At 44.4% G+C, this 14716-nt stretch overlaps 2 protein-coding genes across 2 annotated transcripts; one reads left to right on the forward strand and one right to left on the reverse strand.

Moving 5' to 3' along the window:
- Positions 1-6965: 6965 nt before the first annotated feature.
- cpdp (CPD photolyase) lies at positions 6966-14561 on the reverse strand. Its single transcript, XM_053882544.1, has 11 exons — positions 13747-14561; positions 10581-13627; positions 9988-10343; positions 9779-9927; positions 8492-8674; positions 8269-8427; positions 8003-8201; positions 7756-7908; positions 7566-7687; positions 7321-7480; positions 6966-7247 (listed from the first exon to the last, which is right to left on the reverse strand). The coding sequence occupies exons 2-11, from the start codon at positions 10601-10603 to the stop codon at positions 7099-7101; spliced, it is 1653 nt and encodes a 550-aa protein (XP_053738519.1). The 5' UTR covers positions 10604-13627; positions 13747-14561; the 3' UTR covers positions 6966-7098.
- Positions 10956-14520, forward strand: LOC128769169 (UAP56-interacting factor-like). Its single transcript, XM_053882545.1, has 9 exons — positions 10956-11150; positions 11228-11353; positions 11442-11608; positions 12548-12696; positions 12769-12841; positions 12924-12979; positions 13342-13416; positions 13484-13619; positions 13832-14520. Exons 1-9 carry the CDS (start codon positions 11078-11080, stop codon positions 13934-13936), a joined length of 960 nt encoding a protein of 319 aa, XP_053738520.1. The 5' UTR covers positions 10956-11077; the 3' UTR covers positions 13937-14520.
- Positions 14562-14716: the final 155 nt, after the last annotated feature.

Here is a 14716-nt window from a genome sequence, read left to right on the forward strand (position 1 = left end):
TGAGGCCAAATTAATTTAGCTGCTCCAGTCTTTCATTTTCTCACCTTGATCTTGACCCACACCTTCAGTCCCGGACAGTGGGAAGGGCAACACACAACATCCTCGCCCACGTAAATCTGCGCCGATGATTGATCGATTGCAGAAAATTGATTTGAAATCACGGCCATAATTTATCATAAAACAATCCATCATGTGAAAACCTGCCGTTGACTGTATTATGCATGTTCATTGATCTGGTCTTTCACACGGGGGAAGGAATTGGAGGCTGGCGGCGCCTCACCATCACTTGGTGACCACCGATTCATTCGTGAGGAGGACGCCAGATACAAAGTGTTCAGCTCTCACCAATATGGCAGGGAAGTACGAGCTCAGTGGATGAGGAAGAGACATACGACCAGGCTCAGGAGAAGCGTAGTGGGGAATTAGGGGTGATCTTTAAAGAGCATTCCAATCCCTGCGGTCCCTAAAGTGGGGTTGTGTTTATACAGCAAGAAATACATGCATTTAACTGTCCAAAATCATACTGCAGCCCTATATGACTTATGGTTACACGTATATTTCTGTATCCCCCCCGTACTATTTTTAAAATGAATGCATACTTAGTAGTAAGGGGTCGATGAGGTTTCATGAAACATTGTCCTGATTTTCATAGGCCACTAGATGGCGCTCTTGGTTTGGGAACACTGTGGGGTTTCATTGAGTTAGTTCTTCAAGTCCAAACATTTTACAGCAGACAGCGCCATCTGCTGGCCTCTGAGAAGCAGGACGCCGTTTCATGAAACCTCACCTACACATCACTAATACATGGCGTTGCTATATATTGTTGCCATATTATTCATCCCATAATATCCCACCATCTATATCAAATGAGGTGGGCAACTGGCAGTTACCACTCGACTGTGTTCTCCAGTGAAATCTTGAATAGATATGAATCATACTGAGAATAAAGGTTTTATCTCCATAATAAGACGCAGTCTAGACTTGATGCAAGTTCAGGTTCTGCTGCTTCAGTCAGTCAAGTGCTGAAGGTTGTTTGTCAAGTGGAGAAAACTGACACTGTAATTTGACTATAACAATTTTGACAAAATATTTACTGTGAAGAGGAAAAATTAATAAGTTCATGACAATAGAAAATAGTGCTGCGGAAAACTGGAAGCAGTGCTGAATTAACTAAATTATAGATCATAGTTTGATGCTGAAGTCTGCCCCCCGTGTGGCGGGAGTTGACTCCGACGCCCCATGACTCCATTATGGGAATAAGCCGATGAAAATGAATGACTGATTTATGACTTGGTCTCGTATGAAACTCTCTTCATCACTCTTCATCATCCACTTCTCTATATTTACCTCAAGTGGTGTTAATGATAGCGTCTCCCTCAAAACGGTCTGATGCAGGAACTTCTTTTAAACGTAGCCATTAGCTTAATCTAGCAAAACATTTGCCAGGCCATGCAGTTTCTAACCCCATCCGGAGGTCAGTGAACGCCTCATTAGATCACCCCTCATAGTAAACACTATCGATTTTCAGAGTCAGGAGAGATCAGGATCCAAAATGGTTCAAGCTTTTCACCATGTTTTAGATGCGTGTGCTTTAATAAACACAACTGGACCTGTCGTGGAAATATGGAGCCATTATTGGGGTCAAAGACTTCACCACATTGAGGTCACACTGATGCCACGAGCCTCTAATGCATGAGTCAAACCTGAAACACTGAGTCACGTCACATTGAACTGAATCCGCCGGAGGAGGAGCGCGGGCCGTAATAAGTCCTCACAGTGCAGGAAACATAAATCTGGGGGTGATGAAGAGTGCTTGTGACTGTGCACCCGCCACCGCCCCCCCCCCCCCCCCCCCTCATCTCTGCCACTGCCGGATGGTGGGAGGGAGGGAGGGAGGGATGAGGGGAGGAGCCACCAGTCGGGCTGCGAGAGGTTATTACATCTGGCGCGAGGACACCGAATATTACACCATCATGAAGCCTCCAACTGCTTATGCGCCTGCAGCTGAAGAGCGCCTCAGCGGAGCCAGAGCGCCTCCTAGTGGACAGTTGTAGAAACACATGTACAAAAAGCGTCAAGATCGAAATTTTATTCTTGACGGTTATGACTCGCCTTTATGTTCATTGACTCATTTTGTTCAGATATTTTTTTCCTTATACTGTAATGGTCTTCTTGGTTTTTGTTTGTTTTGTTTTGTATATTTGCGGTGTATTTAAACGAGTTTTTATATAAACTATTGCTCCCTGAATGTTTTCTATCAATTAAAAAAAATGTTTTTTTATATAACATTATTATTTTGACGATCAACATCAAATTTACGCAGCAAGGTCAACGGTTTTGTCAAATACATAATAATAAAATAATTAAAATGACATACTACTACTACTACTACTACTACTTCTAATAATAATAATAATAATAATAATAAAAGATGTCAGAACAACAATGTTTTCCTCAGAAAACATTGGCAGCTGGAGATGACATCCACTGTTTCTCATACAGTCACAAATAAGAGAGCATTGAAGTCAGGTGAGAGTCAAATGTGTCGTGATGCTACACTGAAGAGAGCAGTGACTAGGTTAACTTTACTTCAGGATAAATACCCATATATTTTTTGGGCAGCAGAGAACAATTTTTCGTCAAAACTTCTCACCCTATTTATCCATCTGTACCAGAGACTAGTTCTTTTAATTTTGAAGTTTTAATCCTTAAATTGAGGCTTGAACTTGAGATCGGCCTCACACAAGTAGGTGTGTTTCCAACAAGTGGTCCCCACAAGCATAGCTATAAATGCACACGCACACACACACACACAGAGTAGGGGAGCCTCTGCTCAGCAGTCTTGTCCAAATGATGGAGTGAAAATCTAGGAGGCGTACTGTGGAGTTTACGAGGCCACTGCTTCCTCCCGCAGCAGCAGGAGTGTTGGCATCCTCAGTAAAAGTCAGACCATAACACCCTGCCTCTTTTTTCACGTCCTTTTTAATGACCCTCCTTCTGTTTATTTCGGCGGCAACTGTACTTCGCCCCGGCGCTGCAGTGTCTGTTTTCGCCGCTTCCTTCTCCCGGTCTTTGTTTCCTCAGTGAATTAATTCTTGCTTTATGACTTTTCCTCTCACTTGCACCGTCCCCGCACTAATTAACCACCTGTTGCTGGGAGCCCACCCCCCCACCGCCCCCCTCTGCTGTTGCTCTGCCAAAGTCTCACTGCAACTGAGATGTTGAACTCTCTGGAAAATAGGTTTGCAGGTGATAGAAATGCCAGCTTACAAAACAACTTTAAACAGGTGAATGAATGGAATTTTCCAGGCCAAGGGAGGCTGCTGCCCCCTGCTGTCCCCCTCAGCTCATTGCTATCAACATGATTTCAAAAGCCAGAAAGGTGTCACATGAAATGTGACTGTGATTCATCGGAATATGTGGTGGAGATTGAAGGATATTCTCTGTTGAATCTTCAATCCAGCGCTGCGCACAGTTTACTGCCTTCTTTTTTTAACCGCACCACACCAGAGGCTCCACAATTGGCAGGTCAAAGCAATTTCAGCGTCTGACTCGGGTCACACTCACAGATAATAGCTCCGTCTCTCAGTGCGTCCGTGCGTGTTCCACCTCGGTGTTTATGTGTGAAAAGAAAAGAAAAAAAAGAGAAGTGAGCCAAAGGTTAATATAAAATCATCTGCTGAGAGGAGTGATTGTGTGAGAGTGTGTTAAGGTGAGTCAGAGGGGGAGAAAGAGTCCGAGTGGAGGCTGTGGCAACACGGCAACAAACCTGAGCAGTCGAGACACAGTGTGAAATACACTGGGGGGTCGTATATACAACACTACTTTACATTTTGTGGACGTTAACACCCTTCGAGGACGCTGGCGGTGAGTCCCCTCTTCCTTACATCTGAAGTATTAATATTATTGTTGTTGTGTTTGTTGTAATAAAATAGCTCTGTACACACAAATAAATGACTCTCTTTGTCTGCATGTGACTTACAGCTGGTTGTCATGGCAACTTCAATTGGAAAACCTTCATTCATTTCTTCTTTGTTTGTACATTTTGTACTGTAATGTATAGATAGATAGACAGATAGATAGACAGACAGACAGGCAGACAGACAGACAGACAGATAGATAGATAGATAGATAGATAGATAGATAGATAGATAGATAGATAGACAGACAGACAGACAGATAGACAGACAGACAGACAGACAGACAGATAGATAGATAGAAAGATAGATAGACAGACAGACAGACAGATAGATAGACAGACAGACAGACAGACAGACAGACAGACAGACAGACAGACAGACAGATAGATAGATAGAAAGATAGATAGACAGAGTTAGTACGTTATCTGTTCATTTAAAGTGACTCTCTTGTCTGTCCTCTGGTCCCCAGCAAGTTCTTCCTCTGGTCATGGAGGAAGGGAACCTTAAGTGAGAACATCATTGGACTAAAGGAGAAGATAGAGCCAAGCAGAGCAACTGAAGGGGTCACGTTATGAGACCCTTGAGAGGAGCCCAAGAGCCTGAATCATTTCAGCAGTGTCATGAAGCACTAATAATAATAATAATAATAATAATAATATATGAATAAATGCATTAAAAAAATAATGACAATGTTATTACATGTTAATTACAGCAGCTGAGACTGAAATAATGAAACATTTCTACAGGGTCAGTTCTGGACTTTCCTATTGACCTGTGATAGTGCAAAACAATGTCAAAGTTTTGCATGTAAATATTTCAAACCTTTTCAATGTACGTGTTAAATGTGAGTTGGTCAGGTGGTACTTGTGAGGCCCTTTTCATAACTAGATGGTGTGAAGATAATCATAAGTTCCATAAGTTCCCTCCTCTGACACTAGAGGATAAAGATGATGGTGTTTCTGACTCAGAATCACTGGCTCCCAAACGCAGGGCGTAATAATGGTACAATAGAGCCACTGCACGTCAGTCATCCTCACTCACAATAGAATCTGCTATTGGATCGTTTTCAACAATGATTTCGTTTGAATTATTCAGAGGTGAGGATTGATTTGGTGCTTGTGGCTCTGGAGTAAACAACGTGATGAAGTGTTGGAGGCTCAGACTTGAGGTTAGAAACATCACCTTCACTCAACACGCTGACAAATATGTGGCTGGTGCTCAGCTGGACTGAGGTTCAACTGTGTCTCTGCTGTGCTGCTTGTAGTTATGGCTCCTGTTTGTGCTAGTACTGCGTCAGCTACTATTCCTTATACTACTAGTAATAACATTATAATTATTACTACTAATATATACAAGTAATAATTATAGAGTTGATATAACGTAATATAGTGTGCTATTACACACAATATGGTGTGTATATACTGTAGTGCGTAGACACTTTTACTCCCTTCTGTGCTAACACTGCAGCTGTAATGCTTCAGCTGCAACTGTTACTACTACAGCAACTACTATAGTACTATCACTTATACAATTACTACTATTACAATCTGTAAGTAACGTAGCCTACTACAAATTATACTATTGTTACTGAGACTCTTACTACTGCACTATTAGTGCAAGTGCTACTAATTATATTACACTTACTACAACTAGTATTACTACTTACTAGTACAACTTCATTGTTCATTCATTCATTGCCCTCATTGCCACTACTTCTGCTGCTGCTGTTACTCGTACTGCAACTACTACTATTGCTTATACAAGACTACAGTTGCAAGTACAATTGGTATTAGACTTTGTACTATTACTGCTTATGCTACTATTATTTGTACTACTATTACGACCGCTACTTTTTACACTAGTGCTGCAACTGCTACTAATTGTATTACACTTACTGCCACTACTACTAGAGTCATTACTGTTACTATTCCAGCTACTGCAAATACAACTATTGCTACAGTTTTTACTGCTACTATTACCTAGGCTAAAATAATAATAATAATAATATAATAATAATAATACTAACACTACTACTATACTATCAATACAATTACTGCAACTGCTGCACATACTACATGAGATGGTAATACTGCTGCTGCTTCAACTAGCACTTGCCTCACTGCTACTCTCCCCGCAGGACGCTGCTACAATTTAAAACAGTCATGAAAAATGATTTTCTTATCTTGTCTCTAGAGAGTAATCCACGCGCCTGCTGCTGTTGAGATGCTGGAATGGTTTCACACAAGACACACTGTCTCCACTCCTGCAAGACAGTGCTTTCAGGCGTCAAGCTTCGGATCTTAACTCCGCAACAAAGACAAATCCACCCTCATAATCCTTTCACTTAGTAAAATTGAAGGTTTGGGGAACAATGAACACAGACTTGTTGGAGCTAAGAAAGAGAATGGAAGGAGTTCAATTCAAACACGCGTCCATGAGAGGCAGGAAATGTAAGCAACAGAAGAGGAGGGAGCGTCTCCAGGAAAGGTTAAGACGGAGGAGGCTCTCATGCTCCAGCGACCCCTCTGGGAAGAGTCTCATCTGTGACCTCACCAAACTGAACACACTGTACACGATAACCCTCAGCTAGAAACACGCTTCGCTCTCAGTCCTGCAGCCACCGCACCGCAGCCCATTTAGAGCTTGTGTTCTCCCTTAAACGACAGTTGCCGCCTGGAGCTCTAACAACAATGTCATTTGAGGACCGGCTCCGAGAGGCTGGTTTCCTGGAGGAGAACTTTTCATCTGCTATTGAGGACGCGGCTAATTAGGTCGACACGTCTCTGCTTCATTTCATCAGCGATGACTAAAGCATCATTTGCAATGGTGATGCAAGCAGGCTTCAGCGAGCCGATCGTCCCGCAGACCTGAGTGGAAGTGAGTGCAGCCATGTCAGGAATTTGCTGCTTGGTTTCAGGTCTTGTGGGGATCTTTAGCGCCACGTTAACAAGTCATGGTTCGCTCTTTCACTAAATAATGGATCCCTTTTCCCTGCCTGCTGTGTGACCTTCAGACACCAAGAAGAGCCAGGAATCTGTTCCTCGAGTTTATTTCAGATAAAAAAAGCAGTTAAATACCAGCAGAGAAAGTCAGAAACAGTTTTAAAAAACAACAACAATAAGCACCCAGTTTGCAGTGAATAAACGGGTCGATCAGAACCGAACCTCCCTGAGACCTTTCAAAGGTTTTTGGGAAGGTACTTCTTCTCAAACTGCGCTACATTGAACTTGCGCTGGCAGCCTTTGTAGTTCATGTAACGGATCTTCCCGAACACGGACCTCTCCGCCCAGCCCTGGTCGTGGATGCCGCAGATGGACCACATGCAGCCTTAGAGGAGCGACGGAGAGAGGTTCAGTCGAAGCAGGGAGAGGCGAAGGCAAGGCGTGAAACAGCCACCTACCGACAAATCCGTTTGGATCTTGGCCGTCCAGCTCGTAGCGGTCATTGAGGTAGAGGGCGATAGAGAGCGCCTCCTCTGGTGAGGACGTCCACTCGAGAATCTTTTTGGCCCAGTACATCCTTAAGAAACCGTGCATCTTTCCCTCCGACACCATCTGATACTGCAGGGGCGGGGCATGAGAAAAACATGGCGTCAGGAGTTTTGTCGTTGAAAGCGTTCAGAAAAGGAGCGAAAGCAAGTTTTACCTGAGCTGCGTTCCACAGCTTGTCGTGCGTCTTCGCCTTCTCCAGCTGCTCTCGTGAGTACAAGTAGGGCCGCTTGTCTTTGCTGTGATCTTTCAAGGTCTTCTGCGCCCATTCGTAGGCCCCTGAACACAACAAACTCCTGAAGGTCAGCGACAGCATCCCGCTGCGTTGAAGGACTTTGAGGACTGACCCTCCACGCTGTCGTATTTCTTGTTGTAGAAGCAGAAGTTGTCCGTCAGCTCCCGGCGCACCACCAGCTCTTCGATGAAGGGGGCGACAGACTCGCTGGCGTTCTTCCCGCATTTCTTCACCTGCAGCGCCACCCGCTGGGCAGACAGGTGACCTGCCGGGAGGAAGAATTGAAAGATGTTTCAACTGTTGCAGTGCATTATGGGTTTTTATTGTGGAATAAACTATAGTGTCACATGAATGCTGACCAAAGCGGATCCAGGGGGAGAGTTGGCTGAGCGCAGGCGCGTTGGGGTCGTTGCGCAGCGTTCCAAACATTTTGAGCCGGACGTCGATGAAGGACTCCAACATGGACATGCCGGTAGCGGCGCCCGGCTTGGCCCACTCTGTCTCCCCGACCGTTCGGTCGACTTTCAGGGACTCCAGAGTTCCCTCCCAGTCGACGGGCTGAGGGGGGCAGGCCAGGGCAGGACGTGAAAACTAGTCAGGCGAACGCCTGCCAGCGAGGTCTTACCTTCGCCGTCCTCAACGCCGTGTGCGGGTGCTTTTCCACCGGCGGGAAATCTGTGAGGAACTCCGGCAGCAGTTTGGTGATTTTTCCTCGAATGGTTCGTGCAGCGTACTCCAGTTTAGGGGATGTGACCCAGCAGGGGACAACATTATGGGCATCAACCTGTGGACGTGACGCGCAAACTAAATATCTGAGACTCACACCACTTCTGTGAGGGCTCCAGTACCTGTATGAGAGGAATGTCCTGTGGAATGCCCTTCTTGACCTCCTGCAGCCACTGCAGTGGCTCCCTGAGAGGGGAGAAGTCTGTGACCACGGCCCCGAAGCTGTGCTCGGACACAAAGCTGGGCAGCACCTCCCCCGCTGAACCATGCAGCAAGTGGAACTGGATGTCCAGGGCTTTACATTTCTGCGGGGGGAGGCAGAAAACATGTTAAAAGAGATGAGAGAGAGTGGGATATAAGCTGAGGAAATAGAAGGTTCACTTTTACATGGTGGATTCACATACATGAGGCTGCTCACACTAGTTAAAACGCCTGTTCAGAGAAATATGAACCATGAAACGCCAGTAGTAAAACACAGCCATAGAGAAGTAGTTTAGTCTAAGCGCCTCCTAGAGGGCCACTTTTGGGCCGCGCGACGCCCAGTTTTAACACATTAGCCACGTTTGGTGGCAGTAGTGTGTCTCCGAATTGACTTGACAGCTGCAAATCTGTGATAATTACCAACTGTGGAGGAGTTCTTCAAAAGACAAAATGATAAAGAAAGTGATGTTGCCCCCCAAAAAAATTATAAAGCACTGTTGAAGCAGTTTTTAAATGGCAATACTTTTATTTATACTTCACTTATATCATGTCTGGAGTTCTAATAAAATATATTTATTACATTTATTTAAGGATATTTAGACCTGGTTTTATTATATCTATCTTATTCAGAATTTCATTCAGTTTTTCCAATTTTCTCAACAGTTTGCAGCAAGCGTATTTTTTCCTTTTTTCTCGAGTAAATTTGATGAATATAACTTGCACCTTTCTGTTGCTGGCTGGACTTTCTGATGACAAATAAATATCTTTGCAATGATCTCATGGTTTCATGTCATTTCACAATGTTTTGGTTAAATATGGTTATTGATCACAAATGAAATCAAGAGTAATGAATCAGTTCTATTGAATGGGCCCCGGGCCCATTTGTTGGGGGTCAAAACGGTGAAGAACCCCTGGTCGAAGATTTGGATTGTAACTTGCTTTTTCATGTCTTTTTAGGGTTTTTGCTCAGATACAGTATAAACCTCATCCACTTTTCCATTTATATTTTCACTTATTACACAGGAAAAAACTCATTATAATGTTAATTATTTACCAGATATTGAAAGTGTCTTACACTATCAAACAGCACATTTTTATCAATTCTACAGCCATAAAAAAACCCAGGTGACTCGCATATCACATAAATATGTGTTATTTTTCACTAGATCACCAGAACTGTGTCTGATCATATCTGAACAGTGACGCACCTTTGCGACCTCCTTCAGACCTTTCAGCAGGAAGCTGTAGTGTCTAAAGGTGGACAGCTCAGATTTAGGGACAACTAGACAGAAGCAGATGTGCAGCGGCAGGTTCTCCTTCAGCGCCAGCTTCTGAGCATGGATCAGCGCCCAGTTATCTGAAACAGAGGGACAACAATGCTGAACTGAACAACATGCCTACGGCGGCAGAGGTTTACCTTGAACCCGCTGGTCTCTCAGCATCCAGTACAGAACACCCTCAGAGCCCGGCTTCATCTTCTGAGCCTCCGATATGTACTGAAGCCGCTTTTTGCTGAACTTCATCTCCTTGTTGTTGATTCTCTGTTGCTCGACGGCGTCCTGCAACCAGCCAGCGACTCTGCCCATCTTCTTGGGCTCCTCTTTCTCAGGGGTCAGCTTCAGCTGCTTGGCCTTGGGCTCCCTGGAGGGGGCAGACGTGGCCTTGCGTTTCTTGTCTGACATGACGGCAGCGCTGGTCAGGGACTTGCTGAGGATGGAGTGAGTGGCGCTGAGCTTCTGTCTCTTTACGATGGCGCTCAGAAACAAGTGGGACCTTTGAGAACAGACAGAGAATCAGAAGAACGAGTGGAAGCGTGAACAAAAAAACGCAAGAAACGCGGCATAAATCTGACATAAACTACAGACTGTTAAAATTAATACGTAGAACGTAACGCAAAAAAGCAGTGTCTTGCATGAACTTTGCATTTCAATAGGATTTTATTACAGAGTACTTACAAAAGGACGTTACAACCGCTCAGAACAGCTTTCGCTAAAGTGATAAAACACTCACCTGCACCGGAAGCAAAGCAACATCCACTAACGACGATGTTTAATGTAGAAAAGGGTCGTGCTGCCGGCGAGGAATGACAAGAAAACAACAGTTACATGTACACGGCGCAGGGGAGGTTTGGTAACATTTAGTGGGCGTGTTCAAAATATCTATAGCCCTCTGATTGGCTGGCTGCCACCGCTCACGTGTTTCCGCACGCTGCTTACAAAACGTGTGAACGAAAGGATAAACGCGTCAGAATAGCGTCTATGATGCAATATAAAGTTAGCTTTCAGGGTTTATAGCCTTTGCTCTAATGTGGCGGAAGATGAAGACTTTATCCGAAAGGAAGTGGCTCCTCTTATTGAACTACATTTCCCATAAAAGCCAGCGCTGCACACTGCGCATGTGCGTCATTGTTTACGTTGGTGGGAGGGACGTCCGGTGAGAAGAGGATATAGCATCGGTGCTAACGCTGGCTGTTGCTGCATAGATTTATTTAGAAACGCGCGACAAACATGTATAAAGGTAAAGTTGCTGCGGGTCAGGGGAGGAAATCTGTGGCTCTGGATAAAGTCGACATGTCGCTGGGTAAGCTCCACCATTGCAGTCGTTATTTTAAGCCTGTCATTTGACCCAGTTTTCCTCGTTTGAATCCCCCCAAATAGACGACATTATTCGCTTGAACAAGAAGGAGAAGCAGCAGAAAAGAAAACAGGTCAACACGAAGCGCCGTCCAGTCAAGAAAAAGGCTTCGTTCCCGCAGTTGAAGAGGAGAGGGACGCCGGCGCTGAGTATGTGTCTCACGCCTCCCACAGCTGTCTGTTGTGTCTATGTTGTTGTCTTCCGTGTGGAGTTGTAATGGCGCCCACGTTTCTGTAGATGGAGGCGCCCTCGCCCGGGGAGGCGCTGCTAAAATAAGGAACGGAAGAGTGGTGCCGCTGCCGGGTCGCCGGCGTGGTCAGGGGGTGATCACTGGCCTGGCAGCCAAGAGACCCACGGCCCTGCTCAAAAAGGCTGCTCCCTTCAACAAGACCCCCAACACTCAGGTACGATTGAGACGATTCAGTGACCCTTGACTCCCCCAATGGACACATATGATGAGAGTTTGCGTTTTGATTTTGCGTTTGGAAGACTGATTCATCTGAGTTAACATGCTAGTCGTCGCTGGAAACCAGATCCCAGTCTTGGTAATGAACAGCTGAAGTGACGCAGCTGTCGAGTGAGGGGGGCTGCAACAGGTGATCTCTTGCGTGGGGCCACTTCCCATGTGCTGTCTCCTCCCAGCAACGTGGAGTTTTAAACCAAAGCTATTGTAAATAATGTCGCTCCTCAAGCTGCTTTAGGTTTGTAAATTCTCTTTATAGTCATTCATTCCATCCTGTTCTGAAGGATCCCGTGGCTGCAAATATACACTGCCTGGCCAAAAAAAAAAAGTGGCCACCTGGATCTGGGGTTGCTGCAGTCGGTCAGGTCTAGGTTCAGCAACATCATGTGCTCAAAGAATGAGGTCAGCTGACTACCTGAATATACTGAATGACCAGGTTATTCCATCAATGGATTGTTTCTTCCCCTGATGGCACGGCCACATTCCAAGATGACAGTGCCAGGCTCCAATTGTGAAAGACTGGTTCAGGGAGCATGAGACATCATTGTCTCACATGGATTGGCCACCACAGAGTCCAGACCTGAACCCCATTGAGAATCTTTGGGATGTGCTGGAGAAGGCTTTGTGCAGTGGTCAGATCTTGGTGGAAAATTCATGCAACACTGGATGGAAATAAATCTTGTGACGTTGCAGAAGCTTATCGAAATAATGCCACGGCGAATGCGTGCTGTAAACAAAGCTAAAGGCGCTCAAATGAAATATTAGAGTGTATGACCCTTTTTTTTTTGGTGGCTACTTTTTTTTTTGGCCAGGCAGTGTATTATATTATTTATATTTAACATGTCCACGAACAAACTGACCACTGAATTGCTTCTTCTAGAAACCCAAGCCAAAACAAAGGCCCTTCATTCAACGCACACAAGCCCAGTCCAGAAAGCCAGAGATCAGGAGACAAACACAAAGACCAGCAGATGCACAAAGAACTCCGAGTCAGATTACAGTTCGGAGGCCCTTCCAGCTGCGAAGACGGTATTCAACATGGTGTTTTGCTCACAGCAGGTAACTTGTTTGTTAACATAACTCTCCTGCTTCCCTGTGAAGGCCGCTGCCACCTGTCCAACACACGCGAAGAGAAGCACGGCAAGCTACCTTCCTGTCTCACAGAGGCCTGAAGGTGACGGTGTGATCCACCTAAGCTGCTGTTTAAACATGGGTGTACGCCATGAGTAAACTGGCCTCTTCTCTTCCTTATTCAGGTCCAAGCACAAGTACAGAAGCCTGTTTCTCGGACGCCTCCAGTCAGAACTCGCCAGTGAGTTTGAAATCAAGATCATATTTTTGAGTAAATAAGATGTCAACATGAATTAAATTTACAAGTAGAGAAAAAATATATATATAAAGTAGGAAATTATTTTTTCCGTAACATGCACTAAATTGACTTGAAGGTATTAAAAAACACTCAATTTAGGATGAGGTTTAAATAAGAGTTAAATCCATGGTGTTTTTTTTTTTTTTAAACTGGTGGTAGTTTAAAGTTAAAACGTTTCAACTCATCCACAGTTGAGCATCTGATCTGGAAATACACTAACAAAGTCAAACAACCAGTTGAGGCTTCTTCCAATTGACTGCAAAAATGCTCTGCTCTGCTTCTTAATACCCTTTTGTGTCCATCAGGTGGCGCACATCATCCGCAAACAATGGCATTTTGACGGTTTCGATCGACAACCCCACCGCCAGAACTCAGCCTGAGTAAATATCAAGTCAAGCCTGCGTCACTTGGCTCGTGCGGACTGACATGACGTGCTGTACCTTACAGACCTGCCACCTCCTGGACCCTTCACCCGGCCGCTGCTGCCTCTGTCGCCACCCCTCCAGTTCAGGTGGAAACCGCTGAAAGGAAGATCCCAAAAGGCGTCCCTCTTCAGTTTGACATCAACAGTGTCGGGAAACCGGTGAGTTTCTTCAATGAAATGGGGAAAAAAATCGTATTGTAATTTACTATTTTAAATATTATTAAGTAATAAAAAAATAAAGTGCCAGCAGATGGCGCTGTCTACGTTTCGTCCGGTGCAAATTTACCGTATCAATTCCAGTAAAAGGCTTGACATGAATATTAAAATCTGTTTTGACGATGATGATTCTTCTTCCTCTTCTTCTGCTGCAGCAAACGTCCATGACCCTGAATGAAAGATTCCGAATTTTAAAGGACAAACGCACAGCTACGGCACAGAGCACCAGCAAAGGGAACCGATTTGTGACTGTGGGTTAGTGGACTTATGGGGGAAAAAAAATGAACTTCTGTTCTGAATGATGGAAAATGTTGTGCAGACTGGGAAGATTCACTGTCCTATCATTGTACTGAGATGTTGTGTAGTGGACTTGCTGAAACAATGTGTTGATTTTTAAGAATCGCGGTCAGGAACTCTGTGTTTTTAGAGAGTTGGTCAAATATTTTTTATGAGTGTATCGACATGAGTTTGTAGCTATGACGGCTACTGACCACCACTGGTGTATTTTTAACGTTGAGTGCATTTTTTTTTTTCCAAGTCGTTCCCTTCACTGTTATGTAAAAAAAAATTGTGATAAACTTTGCTACAATGAACACTTGAGAATCTGAATATTGCTTTTATTAAATACATTCTTTTTTTTTTTTTTTTTTGCAATGTAACAAAACTATTGGCAATATGAAAATCAAAACACCTTTTCACTCAACAAAACATGGCTCACTTCATCAGTGACTCGTGCTGGTGACACTCCTCTCCTCCAACACCGAGTCCGCTTCATCCACTCTGTTCACAGACGTTTCTTAAGAGTGCTGAATGAAAAACATGAGGTAAGAAAGTGGTTTTAATGGCATTTTTTTTTGCGTGAATTAAAAAAAAAGTGTGCATTTTAATTTTGAACACAGCTTTGCATCTTTGGTTACAAAGTGGGTTGAAAGATCTTCACAGCTTCCATGCTAAAATGAGGGGGAGGTACGGCAATCCTAAAGAGCCAAATTCTGATATCGGCGAAGGCTCTTCACAGAATATACATTCACGGTGGAGCA

Source organism: Synchiropus splendidus, chromosome 13 (assembly GCF_027744825.2).
Source record: "Synchiropus splendidus isolate RoL2022-P1 chromosome 13, RoL_Sspl_1.0, whole genome shotgun sequence".
In the NCBI taxonomy this organism is placed as follows: domain Eukaryota; kingdom Metazoa; phylum Chordata; class Actinopteri; order Syngnathiformes; family Callionymidae; genus Synchiropus; species Synchiropus splendidus.